We start from the raw sequence: 16046 nt of genomic DNA on the forward strand, positions 1-16046 counted from the left end.
TCAGGTGCAGTTCACGTGCACAGGGCATGTTCAGCAGGATATGGTCATACCAGCCTCAGCCTTCCAGCCACTGCTGTTGCTTCATAGGTTTTCCTTGCAACTATTGTTGTGTACTCTCTCCTTTTTTATGGTAGTAATGTGAGCCATGTGTGCAATAGAAATCTGGCAAAACTAAGGAAAAGAATGTCTTCAACCTGCTTAAACCTTTTCCCATCACAAAATGAAGCCAATTCAGAAATGAAACACATGCTGTTTGTAAGCCAGAACTGTGAGACTTCTCTAAAGCCAGAGGTGGAGGCCCTGCTCAGGGCTGCAGAGCTGCTCTGCAGTTTGCTGTCTGTGTGAGGGTGCAGGGCAGTCACCATCCTGTCCTGCAGGCAAAGTAGCTATTAAGGGAAAAAGGACAAAGTGCATTTTCAAGTCAGATGGCATTAGGGATCTAAGTGAGTAGTCCTGAAGAGGAAAAAAAGGTGGGCAAATGCTAGTATTTGGAAGAAACAGCATCAGAGATTCAAGTTGTGTAATTTTGTGAAATGTGAAATTGAGCTCCAGGAAGGGACTTACAGTGGGTACTGTTCAGCAGTTGGGTATAATTCTTTGAGAATTTAACCCATTCTTAAGTCCCTAATTTATTTTTGAAGTAAGCTTTAAATAGTTAGTAGGAGTAGAAAAACGAAGAAATTTCTTACTTCATTCTCCCTTTCATATTAACTGCAACAAGGACGGAAAAGTACTGTAAGAGTTTAAAAAGGAGTGAAACTTCAATTTGTGTATACAAGAACTGGCTGTTTTTCTCAGTTGTTTTTTCCTTCCTCTGAGTAGACACTGAAAATTGTTGCTGTATCTATGAGAAGCTATCTAATTCTGATTGATTAGTCCATTTGGCTAACTTAACAGATACAGTCATAATTACATTAACCATCCACATAAAAAGAAATTCAGCAATTCTTTTGATGGGAAGGAGGAGATGAAAGTTTCAGAGCTGTGGCTATTAAAGCAGATTGGTTCCTGGAGTATGGAGATCGCTAATCCCCCCCTGAAGTGAAAGGAAAATCATGTATGAGCAGAGAGGAGGTTTCTGGGTAGGCATGAGGATAAAGGAGAATTAAAGTGTCCCATGTAGTGAGATACAGAAATCTGCCAGCTAAGTGGCTTTTTTGAGTTTATCTTGCTGTATATTTTAGTTAGCTTATGACTGATACTGAAAATATTCCAGGACAAGAGTGTAATGCAAGATAATGCAAATTGTCCTTTGTACTCTTACTGACTGGCAGATAGAAACATCCATTCTGTTCCCCCTCATCCAGTTTTCCACTTTTTTGCTCTTTGTTGTATGACAATCAACCTGTCTTATATTGGTGTACAAGATGAGCTGTAGTAAAAATGTCCTCTGATAGTCACTCCTTCCATAGCTAATATTTCTGTTAATAGTTGTTAGAGGATGTACACCACTGGGTGGGGAAAAATATTTCATTTTTTGGGAAGCTTCCTCATCTTCATGTGCCTGGCACCCTGACAGTGCCCACTCCTCTTACTGCAGCCCTCTCAAGCATGATGTTGCAGGAGGCTTCCTTCTCACAGCTGGCTCTGCCCCAGGGGCTAGCATTAATTGTGCAGTTAATATGGCATCTATCTCTTATCAGTGTCTCCATCATTTCCTTGAGCCTGTTCTTTTCTCCTGAAGGTCTCCATATGTCTGTTGATAATTTCCTGCTGGCAATCGACTCATCCAGACCTTTCTGCTGATTTCAGCTAAAACCTTGTCTTCCTTTTCAGTAATGCATCTTCCCTCAGATCTCTCACTAGATGTTCTTTTCTGGCATCATATTTAATCTGAAATTTCAGGTGTTCATAATGAAGAGTTGTGGAAATAAGTGAGGGTGAATAAATGATAAAGAATTTCTACAGTGTTAAAGGAGACACAGCAATGATATTACATTATCATGAAGCCAGTAATTTCTTTTATTTGTTAACATTGATGCTGATAAGGATACTTTATAGCACTATGTTTATGAACTCCCTTTATTTCTACCTTTCTTAACTTTTTAATTCTTCCTATGGACTCTAAAAAGAACCCTATAATTTCTGCTCTTTTTGTTCTATAACTGTTAGGTTCTTCAGTCTCTTAAATATGGAGAGTTAATTTTTTGTTCAGAAGCTGGTGATAAGCATTTTCCTTCTCGGTTTGAAAATCTGTATTAAATTTACAGGGATAATTCCCAGGTTTTTTTCCATTTCATATTCAAATGCAAACACCTTCCTTTTTAAAGCATCTTTAATCACTGTTTTTTTTCTTGTTTTGACTTTAGGCTTTGTAATCTCTTATTTTTTCTTTCTGTTTCTTTAAACACTTGACCTGTTCTGTCCTCTTTTGCCACCACATTTTTTAACCTATTTTCTTCCTAGGGCAACCCTTTCTACTGGGGAACTCATCTGTATCCAAAGCTAATCTGTTTTCATTGATTCCCAATCCCAGCTTTGTTTTGGTAAACTGTTGATTCAAGGTAAAATTTAAGTGCATGTATCTGCATCGCCTTGAATCAGGATCATTTCCTTAGCTGGGGGCTAAGGAATAAAATTATAATAAAATTATAATAAAATAAAATTCACCCAGCTTGTGCCTCTTGTGTACTGTTGTGACTGGGAAGGTTGGAAGAGCAAAGAGGAGCTTGCTCATTTTTTTTTTCCTGGCCCTTATGCTATTGAATCTGTATGGGATAGGCTCATATGAACTTTAGATAATGCTTAAAAAATGCTGCTGCTGTAAACAAAATGACACTACTCTTAATTTGTGTACACTGAAATAACAAACCTCTGACAACAGATTGCCATTGGTAGCATAGCAGTGTTTTTCCTTGTAAAAGCAACAGATCACATGTGCTTTTTTTCCTGTGAAATATTTTCTTTTTAGGTGTTAACATATGCAGTTTTTTCCATGTATTTTCAAAACTTTTGTACCAATGCCTCAGCAAATATTTCTAAAAATCTCATTCTGCAATATTGTCAATTTTAGTGTTGGTGTTTTTTCTCAGTATTTTTTCCATCCCTTGTGTTTCCAAGATTTTTTTCACAATCTCCTTTTTTTTGAATTTCATTTTTTAATATGTCTGTTTTATTTTATAATTAATACTAAAACTACCACTTTAGCTGACAGTTTCTAGGATAGATTAGCAGGCAAGCTAAATTATTCCTGTTTCATTTCTACCATAGGAAAGTGTGTATTTATTTATGTTGGAATGCATATTATTTTAATGCTTGTTGTCTTATCTTGATTAAATAATTTTAATCATGTTTCACAAGTATTTTAATCTAGATTTTTGTTTGTTGTAAAGGAAGGCCTTATATTAAAATGATCCAGTTTTCTGCCTGTACTGCTGCAGACAAAACATGACTCCACCAAGGAGGTGATACCTTCTGGCATGAGTTTATAAGATTGTGTATAATGGTTAGTTTGTAGCTTATTTTTTAATAGCATTGGTTGCATTATTGGATCTACAAGAGTGTTGTGGTTTTTATGATATTTTCAGTGCTGTGAATCATAATAAAAAAGCATAACATGGCTTTATTTATGGGTTTTTCTACTGATAAAATATTCTCAGACATATTCTGCCATGTTACTTATGATAGGCTTTAGAAATGTCTCTACATTTCAGATCTGTGGTCTGTTTGCAAGCTGTGGACTCAGCTCCCAGGAGCTGTGCAGGCAGGTGACCTTGTGGTGTTTCCCTTCCAGACAGGCTCATTTTGGGAATCACGGCACTTGTGACAGATCTTGAGAGGGGTGGGAATGCCAGCAGATCCCCAACTGTTTCCAGCCCTTTGTCCTCAAAGTAAGGACTGAACAGGAGGAAAAAATGGATGGGCCTGTTTAGAAATTGTTCTTTTGGCTACTTTGAAAGTAAATACAACTTGAACAGCCTGAGGATGTCCATCACTGGGGTGGCGGGTGGGAGAAGAGCAGCTGACTGACCATCAGCAGCCCTGGAGCTGGATGACACAGGACACTGTGTAACCCTGAGGAGAAGCAGGACCCTTCCAAGGTGCAGGCAGAGCCCAGGCCAGGTCAGAGGGATGCTTGGCCAACTGCCCAGTCCCAGTGGCCCAGGGCTGGTGGTGAGGGAAAAGTGGGAGAGCTGAACAAGCATGTTTGAGGCTTCTACAGAGCTCTTTTCCGGGTGTCATGGTTTGACACTGGCACAATGCCAGTGCCCCCCATGAAAATGGAATTTCTCAACTGAATGCTGTGAAATGCGATCGAGAACAGAGCAAAGCAGGCCCAAGCTTAATAATAAGAAAAAAACTTTATTAAACTACTACCACTATGCTACTATAAAAGGGGGGGGGGGGAAAGAAGAAAGAAAACACACAATTCAAAATGAAAACCTTCCAAAGCATTCCTCCTCCCACCACCCAACTCCATCAAACCACAGTGAGACACAATCTGGACCCCAATCAGGTTTCCACCCTCCAGATAATCAACACCCAGTCCATCTGCAGGGAGAGAGGAGTCTCTCTTGTGCCACAGATGCCCCAAGAAACACAGATGCCACATCCTGTGCTTCCATGTCACCACATGGCACCGCCCGGAGAAAAAAGTTTGCCAGTGGTGACCCTCTCCTTTCCATGCACAGTGTTCTCACCACCAATGCATGGATGGACAGACTGCTTTTAGGATTTTTCCTTTCAAGGATGCCCTGCCAAGAGGGAAAAAACAACAGTTCAGTTTTTCATTTTTGGGACCAACAGTCCCCCCCATTTTCCCCTGGGGCCGAGGATCCACGAATAGAGATCTTCTTCTCTTCTTCCTCTCTGAAGACAGGGGGCACCACCACAAACCTCCCTAACTTTTCTCTGTTCGCTCCACTTCTGTCTTTTCCCAGCTGAAGCATGGTCTCTTTGGCTCACCAGCATCCTCCTAAAATACAGTCTCTCTTGGAGGAGAAGATCAGTTCAATCTGTGGCTACCAAGAAAAAGTCCAGCCAAAAGCCACTCCATCGTCTCCTCCCACCTAGAATTTCTCCTTCCAACATCCTGGGTCCCAGGCTGTCTCTCTTCCTCTCTTTTTCAAACCAAGGAGGAGAAAAATTTCACAAAGCTTTCATTTCTCAGGAAGGGTTAAAAGTCCCAACTCCCAGAGATGGCTCGCTGCCCAGGCTCCAGCTCCCACAGCCCGGCTGGACACCTTGCGGCCCCCCCGCTCTTCTCCTACCCCGCGGTGAACTGCTGATAAAAACCACCGCTGTCTCTTTTTCTCTCTTGGGAGAGAGAGAGACTCTGGGGGGAACGGAGACATCCCAGATTTTCTCCACCCTTCCATCTGCAGGGGGCCAGCCCGGTTCCACCCTTGGGCCTACCTCCAAAGGCCACATGGCTTCTCCCCTCCCCCACCCAGCTCGTGGCCGGGCAGGGGAGAGTCCTGCACTGACCGCTGACCGGAAACCAAGAGAGCGAGTTCTCCTGGGAATTCTGCTTTTAACCCCTCTGTGTTCTCAGAGGCGTGTCCACCTTCAATTGGTCAATGTCCAAATTGACTTCTTCCTTCCGGAAAAATTTTTTTTCCGTGTCAAACCACGACACCGGGACTCCAACACTTTGAGTCAGGTACAGTGTCTGTGTGTTTGGCACTGAAAATATCATAAAAACCACAACATTCTTGAAGATCCAAGTTATGTCCACTAACTTGTCCATTCCTGGCTTGAATCAGTACAAACCTCTAGCACAGTGCTTTCCTGCACTATGTTGAACATTGTAATCAGCAGCTGTGCCAGAAAAGGCTCTTTTTACATAGTTTTGAGCTTACTGACCTCTTTTGTTACCTTTTAATTCTTGTGTTGTACAAGGCAGAGAATGATCAATGTCTTTATTTTCTCATGCCAGACACAATTTCAAGATTTTTGAGAACATAACATATGATCTTCCAGAACATTAAAACATTAACAGCAGTGTCTTTTAAAAAGAAGTAATTTTGCTAGACCCACATGAGAAGAACCTGTGTTTCTCCTTGTCATCCCTCCAAATACATCTCTAAGGTCTTCCTCAGTTAAGCCATTCTGTTTGATCTCAGTCTTTGTACTATATACTTGCTTTACTATCTTACATTTTATAATCTCTTGCATCTTTCTTGGCATGAAAACCTTTGTGTCCATCCAATAGGAGGATGACATTAGTTTAACTGAGTCCCCCTGAAATAATGAAGAGTAAAGGTAGAGCCTTAAGCTATAAATTAATCTTTATTGAAGTTGTGGAAGCATAAACTGTCACTATAGGACACGAGAAAACACGACACAATCTTCTGCTCTTGTGACGGTAAAAAAGAAAAGTTTATTTTTGACTCTAACATTTATAGTTTTCCAAAGGTGACAGTGGATTGGAGGGTGAAAGTGCCACCTCTCCAATGACACTGGACAATCTACCAGTCCATCAAATTTTAATTCCTCTATGAAGGAATGCAAAACCAATAAGTTATTTACAGAAAGCTGTGTGAGAAAGTTTGCTACAAGAATGTAAACTCAGAAGGCTTTAGAAAATCTTAAAAAATCAGGGTGACAATAAACTTCTGCTGAAAGAGTGTAGTCAATGCCAGGAAACTATATCGCTAACTTCAGCAAGCTAAACTAAATACATTTTAAGAGAACATCTGTCTAAATTACTAAATTTGGAAAATGCATACAAGACCTTATGGAAGTCTTTGAGCTTCCCTCAGGACATGAGTATCCTAAATATTTAATATTTGCTTCTAAGAGGAATCAGAGTATTGTAATCAGGAACTCAACAGCATCTCTATTAGGTACTCCTCAGTAATGGGTCATCTGCAGGCAGTGTGCCAGGCATCAATATCGATATTGGGACTGGCCAGAATTAAAGAGGTTCACGCTGGTTCTGCAGTGGTCAAGGGAGTCACTTATTCTTTCTTTCATCCTTATTGAGAGCTGCTCATTCCCTCCTTTGCATCATCTCTAGAGCTGATTGTATCTCTTTTCAAGGGATTTCAGTACGTAATGCAGAAAACCATGGTTTTGTTGAACCCTCCCGCATGTAGTTTGATGAGTGCCAGTGCTGACACCAAGAGTATTTTGATGAGTGTTAGCTCTGGCTCTGGGGGTGTTTTGATGAGTGTTTGTGCTGACACAGGGTAGGTTCAGTGCTTGCTCCTGAGGGGGCATTGAGACTTCCAGCTTTCAGCAGCGACCAGCTGTGAACTCACTGAGTCAGACGAAACCCCACCTCCATGGACAAGTGTCCCATGGATGCTTCCATTCGGAAATTTGGTAGCATCCCTCATTTTGTTGCCTCTGTCCCTTAGAGTTTGATACAAAGTTTTTTTTTTTTAACATCCAGTTTCCATTGGCTCATTGACAGTCCTTTTGCCTTTGAGATTCTGCCAGTATCTTTTGTAGCCCAATTAGTTGCTCCTGCATTGTGGTGTGTAAATTGAGGTGCATTCACATTCCCTCACAACTCAATTTTTTGCTAGACTTCAGGAACCCCTCTGTGTTTCCAGGTAATGGAACTTCGTAAGCAAAGCTGTCCAGTACCTGTCTGCAGTATTTGAAAAGAAGTCTCCTTTGGGTAGTGATATTAATCATACCTCAGTTTGACTGGAAATGCATCTTTGATGTATTCTGGGATGACAGTTGTGTTTTCCAGGAAGACATTCTATTGATCTGCCAAATCATTTTGCCAGAAACAAGTGTGGTCATGTCTTTCTTCCTTATAAACCAGGCCTTCCAAAAAATGTAATAGAAATTCCCTCCAGCCCTTAAGTGCAGAAATTTGCTGTTTGTACAATTGAATTTGATCCTATTTCTAATAACCAGTCCTGAAGATCATCCAGGTCTTTCCTATGGGAGTTTTTTTCAATCTTTTTTATTTTCCATGCTTTCCAGTTTAACATTATCAGCATATTTCATTGAAATACTCCTGAATTCTGTGCCTAGGTAATTAATGCAAATATCAATCTGGCAGTTTTTAGGGATGATATTGGAGGATCCATACTTCCAACTTTGTCCTGCTTGGGGCTCACTCAGGGCAGTCACCAGTGTCTCTGTGAGCAAAAATGTCCATGGTCCGGCTGCCTGTTTGGCCAGGGCGAAGCCCTGGAAAGCTGGGCAGCCACTGCCCTGGGGCTGCTCTGCTGCTCCTGCTGTCCCTCATCAGGTCAGTTCATGTCTAATCTCAGGTGTTTTGCTATTTGAAGGAGAAATACTAGATTTTTGCCTCTTCTGCTGAGCAGGTTTGTGCTCACTGCCTCCTGCCCCAGTGGCCAACCTGCCTCTTGTCAGGCTTTCTTTACCAATGCATCATCTCTTCCAGCTTAATTGTCACTGAGGTGGAACAATAGCAAGACTTTATACTGATTTAATCTCAGTAAAGTTTTGTAGTCTGTGAACCTGCTTTGTGAAATTTATGATGTAAATAAGGTGGTCTCTTCCAATCTTACAAATTCTGTGATTCTGTGGTTTGCCTGACTAGAAAATAACTATGAGAAAGATAATTTGACTGGTTTAGCATTTGAATTGCTTAGTAAATACAGCCTGCATTTAATTTATATATGTTTGCCTCAGGTCTGATTGTTTTTTTTCCTTGGTATTTGTTCCAAGTCCTAGTGTACTTGGAGGCTGGGATTGCTATTGCCCCGAGCCTTTTCCTCTGGCGTTGCTAAAGCTGCAGGGCTCCCAGGGAGTGTGTACAGCTGTGCTGTGAGCCTGCCTGGGCTGCAGCTCCTGGGGCCCATGGCTTTGCCTGCCTCTGTGGTGTGGCCCTGAGCCCACCATCTTGGTCTTAGAAGGTGATGTCATTGTTGTGCCATTGTGTCCTTTGAAACCTGCCAACACAGCTGCTGTTCTCCCTCAGATTCCAAATGGCTTCCCATACTTCTGATTTTTTCTTTCTTTGAAGTTCACCTAACTTCTGTGCTGTTCGCTTTTAGCAGCAAATAGAAGAGTCTCTTGAATTACAGTCGGTGTCAGTGGCTGGTTTTGGACCCTCCATGAAGAAACTCCCCTCAGTTTTCCTTGTCCCACCTTCTGCTGCTAAAAATCAGTGTATCCCATGCACTATGTAACTCCATTGGAATTGGCTGTTTCAGTGATTTTTATGAACATTTTAGGAAAAGTATCCTGCAGGTTTTGCCCCTTTCAAATGTAAATGTTTAATCAGTGCTTGCTGAGAAGGAGTACAACACATGCGCAAGGCTTATGGTTCTTTTTTTTGTCTTCTTGCAGTGACCTGCTGTCTTCTGAATATCTTGAGAGGCATATCGAGCAAGGTGGGAAGACAGTGGAAGTTAAAGTAAGAATTTCCTTTTTATGTTTTTCTTTTTAAATGTGCTTGGGTTTTGATGCTCATGAAAACTCACATATTTTTGTGAAAGGAAGGAACACTGATTTTTCAAGTGATTTGTTTTGCTACTCTGAGGGAAGCATGTTTCATGTTTTCTAACTTTCAGCTTTAAACAAGGGAAATACACTCCATTGTCAAATTTGGTATATTAATGCTTATATCAAAATGGTATCCATGAAAAATGTATTCATAGTAGCTCTTTTTGCTAGTAAGTATACTTCACTTTTGATACTTATTGATGAAAATATTTTTGTTTTGGTATATAGTATTTTAGCATTTTCTCATTGTACTAAATCCCAAGTTTGTTTGTTTGTTATGAGCTTCTTTGTAAATTTGAGAATAGCAATATTTAGTGTATAATATTTCCAAATATTTAGTCACCAGTCATGTGTTTCTTTCTCTGTGTGTTTGTTGGCATGGTGACTACAAGATGCTATTTGTTGCTGTTGTCTTGTGTGAAATGTCCCATAGCCTTTGCAGAAGTGTTCTGTTGTTTGCATGCAACATGGGAGATTTCTCTTCAGGACCCTCTGTTTCTTAGGACTTATTTTGTAGATGTCAGCTATAATTTTTATATCAATTACTGTAGATTACATAGAGTCTTCAGAAATGTATTATTTATGGTACAAAATGCAAACTCTAAATTTGCCTTTCAGGTAAATATTAGGTAAAGTTTTGTGCAAAGTTTACATTTTATTAAAAGAAATCTCCCAAATTGTTTTACTAAATCTGAGATAATCTAAATACTTCAAAACAAATACATTAATCTCTGCAGAGTGAAAGTGGAAATGGAAATGGGCAAAGCAGTTCTTTATCCACTGGATAGCTGAAGATGCAAGTTTCCTTTGGTTTATTCCCTTCTGTCATTTGCAAATAGGAAGTCTGCTCTCCCACTATTATCAAGATAATAGTCTGCATACATTATCAGACTGAGGCAAACACATACGTGTTTCATTAAATTGTAAAGATTAATTCCTCAGTCAGCTCTTCTCTGCAGTCAAGAAGTCTTGCTTGACTGAGGTTCAGAGTATGACTCAAAGCAGAAATAAAAATAATAGCTGATATTAATAAGAGAAAAACAACCCATTTGTCTGCATTAAGATATATATGCAAGTTAGCTAAGTTAATCTATCCAAGCCCCTTCACTGAATTGTTCCTGATGAGCAAGCCTTAATCAAGCAAGGAAATGTTTGAAATCAGCAGCTCTTCATATCTAAGTACTGTTTAATTGAATGGGAAAGTGATGGGAGGATCGGGCCTTTCAGAGGAAGGGTCAGAAGATGTTCTGGGTAAAACAGCTGCGAGCCTCAAGGGTCACAGAGATTATTTCCCCTTGATTTAGATGCTGAGCCGGGGTCAGGGTGTACCTTCAGGGATGGCTATCAGTGCCTTGCTCAGTGTTCTCAAATCTGCTTGAAGTAGAGAACTATCATTGCTGCATTGAGCTTGATACTGGAGGCGAGCTGAATTGGGAGTGAAAAGGGCTGCAAAGGCTGTACTACAAAGGAGGGGGCTTGCTGCTCAAGTGAGGGTTTCCCTTCCCATGCTGCCCTGTACCACGGGCAGGGGTGCAGGGGTGGCCAGGCTGTAGAGGTGGGTTCCTCTGCCCCTTCTGTTCCACTGCGCCAGGGGTTCTGCAGGCAGCAGTCCTATGGAAGCATGACAGGAGAGGGGATGTAAGGTTTTTGCTTGTTTTGTTGCATCTGAGTGTGTGGGATTGGCAGGGAGGGAAGCAGCTGCTGTGACAAAATGTCAGAAGAGCCTGGTGGCCATAGTCATGGGAAAATTTTCCTAAAAGTTCAGATACCAGATGATTTTTGGAAAAGTGCAGGCTACCGAGTGCACTTTAATACCAGACACTGGGTGAGGCTGATTTCAGTACTCAATAGCTGTTTAAAAATAAATCTGGCTCCCTCTGACCAGCCAGTATTTTCCAGAATACCTGTAAGTTCATTTGAGAGCTTTGTTTGTCTGTTGAACAATTTCTGAAAAGACTGTCAGTATCTGTTTGCTTTGGTTTTACATCAAATGTTTTGAAAATCTTATTGCAGCTATAAGAAATTTCCATGATGGTGATTTATTACCTTTGATTACTGTGGTAACTGTAACATAACTGATAACATAATTATTATATTGGATTTTAGGGATTGTGCAGATTGCTTAGATAGTTATTTAAAAATAGCTAGTAAAAAGGTGCAACTTAAGGATAAATCACAGAATATGCATTCCATTATGCAGCATATTCCAAGGCAGAAGCTGAAGAGGTATTTCAGAAAGGAGACAGGTTTCTATCAGTTGCTTCAACATGCTGCTCTTCACCCACCTCTGTGCAGTTTATCTTGGGCTGTAGGCAGAGACAGAGGCGGCCTGGCAACATCTCTCTTGCTGCTTTGGTGGGAGAAGTGGTGACAGAAAGAAAATGTCCATCTGCCATCTACTGCCAGCTGCAGGCTTTGAGCAAGCCTGCTCATACTGTGAAATGGCCTCCTCTATTCTTGGCCTTCTTACCAGAGAGGTGTATTTTAAAATCTGTACATATTCCCCCTTTTTCGCTGTGCAAGAAGGCTGCTCAGACACACAGGCCATCGGTGCTGCTGTTGTACCATCAGCAGTATGGGAGAAGACAGGAGCTTTGAGCCGTGGGGTGAAGGCAGCTGTAGGTACATGCAGCAGTTTGGGAATGAGTCTGGAAAGCGGATCCTGCCTTGGCTCATATGTGATGTGGAGTTGATAACTACTTTTGCCACTCCTTCCCCTCTCCTTCCCTCCCAGTAGAACTTCCTGTGCTGTAAAGTACATATGGATCTTCTGCTATTACTGAGGATGCTTCACAGAGGAGAGGGGGGCAGGGGAAGGGAAAAATGTTTATACCATAAAAAAAATACCACTTTTTAGTAGCAAAGGGATTTTTTCTGAGAGAAGAGTCCTCAGTTTAATATACCTTTTTATCATAAGAAGATGTTACATTACATTTGATTTCTGCATAATTATTAATACATTTGACCATTGTGAAGGTGAAACATATTACACATGTTTTTGCAGGGTGCCAGCATTTAGCTGCTGCAGAGGAGAAGCTTCTTTTTAATTTGGCACAGTTAGGCAGCACCTAAGACATTCTTATTAAACCAGCAGCAGTGTGCAATGCCTAAGGAAAACAAAAGGAGCTAGATGTTTGAATTATTTCAGTGTTTCCCCCCACACCCTCCTTTACTGTACATCATGTCTCTACTAGGAAAGCAGGAGTGTTGGCCTAAATTCCTTCTGGTAGCAAAGAGAATAATCAATTAATAAGAAAGAGAAAAACCCTTCTTGGCATTGCCTTTTCCTGATTGTGTCATTCCAGACCGTTCTATGCTCATAGCACATCAATACTCAACCTATGTAGACCTAATGTTGTTGCAATATATTTGTGTGTCCTTTTATCTCTCTTTCTCCCTATTTTTTGGTTGTCATTCTGTCACTGATGCTGTCAGTGAGATGAAAGGCAAAAAACTGCTATAATGCTGAGTAATTCACATTGCTGGATTTTTCAACCTCAGAAGGAACAACTGTTATCTATTCAGTGATATTTTCTCAATAAAATGTTTGTTTTCGTCTTCAGAGTGTGTAGAAATAAATGTTTCTGTTTGTATTCTCCGAAAACAATGGACACTTCTGCAAGTTCTTAGGAAATTGCTTTATGAAAAAGATTAAGCCATGAAAATAATTCAGTCAGAAAACTTGGACAGAGAGAGATGTGGTAGATAAATACCATAAAATTTTGATGTTTAAATATGACTTTAGAAGGAACTATATTTCATAGGCAGTCCTTAAAGTCTGAAATTCTTGAATGTGGTGGTGTAAATACAGCATGTGTATTATGGGCACAAAATTATAGCAAGAACACTTACAGCATAAGCTGCTGCTTTTTGCTTCAGCCTCCAGCATGTTCATATGATAGCACTGAACAGCACGAATGGAGACATATCAAATGCTGGGTAGTGTTTTTCCCTGTTGTAGCATTACCAGAGGAGCTTTGGCCAGGCTTGTCCTGTGGGTTAGGACTGCAGTGTGGCTGTGTGTCCCAAGCTGTGCTGAGGCACTCAGACTGTGCCCACTGAGCTTTCTTCAAAGCACCCACAGCTGTCCTGTCCAGCTGGGCAGCCCCAGCACGGCCTCCTGCTCTGTGGGGGTCCCAGCAGAGGGGCCATCATTGTAGTTTGGCCACTGGGGGGTTTGGGGAAAATGCATTTTAATGCTGTACAGCAAGCAGAGCTGTTAGCTTGCAAAAATAGTCATTATGTTGTGTGCATTGTTTGACTAGGAGCAAGATGACTGTTATTGTAGCTTACAACGATTTTAATGCTTCTGTAGAAGGGGGAAAAAATACTGTTCTCCATTGCCTTGCTATGCCTAAAGCTAGTGTGCTAGTGTGTGCCATAATGTCTATTTGAAGGGCTCTTTAAATGCCCTTTTTAAGGAAAAATCATGCATATGGGAGAAAAATACTTAAATCTTGAAAGACCAGAGGAGTCTGAATACCCTTAATATGGTCAATATTGCTTTTTCTGTTAAACTTCCTCCTTCAAATCTGGTCTGCTCAAGCAGTTAAGGTACAGTCCCTTGACCATGGGCAGTGGGGGTCTGTGCACACCTGTGCCTGTGCTTGATGACACCTTATCCAAGTAGTATTCCAACATTTCATTGTTATCTTCACAGGTACAAACTGATCATAAGTCTACAAAAATTTGTGGTGCAGCCAGATGAAACACTTTACCAGTGAGCAGGTCATTTTAATAACTGACTGCTATGTTTCCAGTCTTATGGCAAGGTGCTTCTAACCATCATCTTCCAGTTAGGGCACTCACTGTCTGAAAATAATTTCTTATTGTTCTTCAGGTTTTGGTAACTCACCATTGTTTAACCAAAGGGGAAGGTATTTCAGTTGCCAGGGAAGCCTGTATGCTAAACAGGCTTTTCTGTAAGGGACTGCATTTTCTCCTGAATTGTGGAGTGCCAGCTGCGCTGCCAGAGGATGGGATGGGAGCGCAGGAAACCTCAGCCCTGGGAGGCTGGAGCCTGGGGCTGGTGGGGAGCTCTGTGTGCATCTACCTGAAACTTGCACAACCTGCTGATGAAAACTGAAAAGGAACAAATCATAAATAATTCAGGAGTTATATATGCCTGTTCCTGGCAGAGCTTTTTTGGCTGTGTCCAGAGACTAGAGAAGCTGTTATTATCAGAAAAATCACTCTCTATCTTGTTTGAGAGAAGACTTTGAATAAGGGTTCCTGTAATGTTGTCAGATCTCCTCTCTCTTGTGCCCTCAACAAAGCTCTCTCGGCCTTATGGCAAAATACTAACAAATCTAGGCCATAATCTACTTTTTAGTGATAGCAGTAAACTAACTGAAGAAGAGCTGACAGGGAGTCTTTGAGTCTGACACAGTTTAGCAGGGGGTTCTTGCAAGGCTGATCTTCAGAGTCCTCTCATCAAATATTTTCATTAATGAAATTTGCCAACAGTGCAAAACTGAGAAGCATTACAGTGCAGAGAAGGATCAGCTGGAAAACTGACTATCTTTTGACCAATTAAGTAAATAAAAAAACAAATAGAAGAAATGGCAACTTCTTACACTTAGGGACTAATTATAGGTGTTGTATGGTACAATGAAAGTTCATAAGTTGCAAGTTCCACAAGAAGGGGAAGATTAAGTGTAGTAGTGGAACGGAATGGCAGGATGAAAGCAAACTGATCCCAGACTATACTGGTCAAATTGCTTCCTCTAGGTTTTGACTGGAATTAATGTGTCTTGATGAAGAGTTGTCATGGTTTGACACGGGAAGAGAATTTTTTAGAAGGAAGAGGTTCATCCCGTCAGGGGTCAGGTTTAGATACTGACACTTGGGGTGACCAATTGAAGGTGGACACGCCTCTGAGAACACAGAGGGGTTAAAAGCGGAATTCCTAGGAGGACTCGTCCTTCTTTGGTTCCGGTCACCGCATGGTACGGACCTCCCCCCCCAGCCCGGGCTGGGTGGGGGAGGGGAGCCATGCGGCCTGTGGAGGTAGGCCCAAGGGTGGAGGGGGATGCAACCAGACCTGGCCCCCTGCAGATGGAAGGGTGGAGAAATCTGGGATGTCTCCGCTCCCCCCAGAGTCTCTCTATCTCCCAGGAGAGAAAAAGAGACAGAGACTCGGTGGTTTTATCAGCAGTTCGCCGCAGGGAAGGAGAAGAGCGGGGGGGCCGCAAGGTGCCCAGCCGGGCTGTGGGAGCTGGAGCCTGGGCAGCGAGCCATCCTTGGGAGTTGGGACTTTTAACCCTTCCTGAGAAATGAAAGCTTTATGAAATATTACTCCTCCTGAATTTGAAGAAAAGAGAGACAGCTTGAAACCTCAGATGTTCGGAGAAGAAGGTTGGGGGCAGATGATAGAGTGGCCTTTGGCTGGACTCTGCTTGTTTACCATAGACTGAACCACTCTTTCTTTCAAGAGGGACTGCATTTTAGGGGGATGCATTGGTGAGCTAAGAGACCTTCTGCAGCAACTACCAGTTTTGGAGTGGACAGAGAGAGAGCTGAGGAGGGCGTGAGGATGCCCTCCATCTTCAGAAAGAAGAGAAGGCGATCTCTGTCTTTTGGACCCTCGGCCCCAGGGGAAAATGGGGGGGACTCTAGTCCCAAATTGTGATACTGGACTGTTGTTCCTGGTGGTCCTTGGCAAA

At 41.7% G+C, this 16046-nt stretch overlaps 1 protein-coding gene across 13 annotated transcripts in view; it reads left to right on the forward strand.

Moving 5' to 3' along the window:
• Positions 1 to 16046, forward strand: part of ADAM22 (ADAM metallopeptidase domain 22) — a 134936-nt gene that overhangs the window by 49155 nt on the left and 69735 nt on the right. For all 13 annotated transcript variants that reach the window (XM_072925504.1, XM_072925505.1, XM_072925506.1 and 10 more), the window contains exon 4: positions 9226 to 9292. In XM_072925504.1, the coding sequence (XP_072781605.1) occupies positions 9226 to 9292 (67 nt within the window). The remainder of the gene's footprint in view (positions 1 to 9225; positions 9293 to 16046) is intronic.

This window comes from Taeniopygia guttata, chromosome 2 (genome assembly GCF_048771995.1).
Source record: "Taeniopygia guttata chromosome 2, bTaeGut7.mat, whole genome shotgun sequence".
NCBI classification, from domain to species: Eukaryota; Metazoa; Chordata; class Aves; order Passeriformes; family Estrildidae; genus Taeniopygia; species Taeniopygia guttata.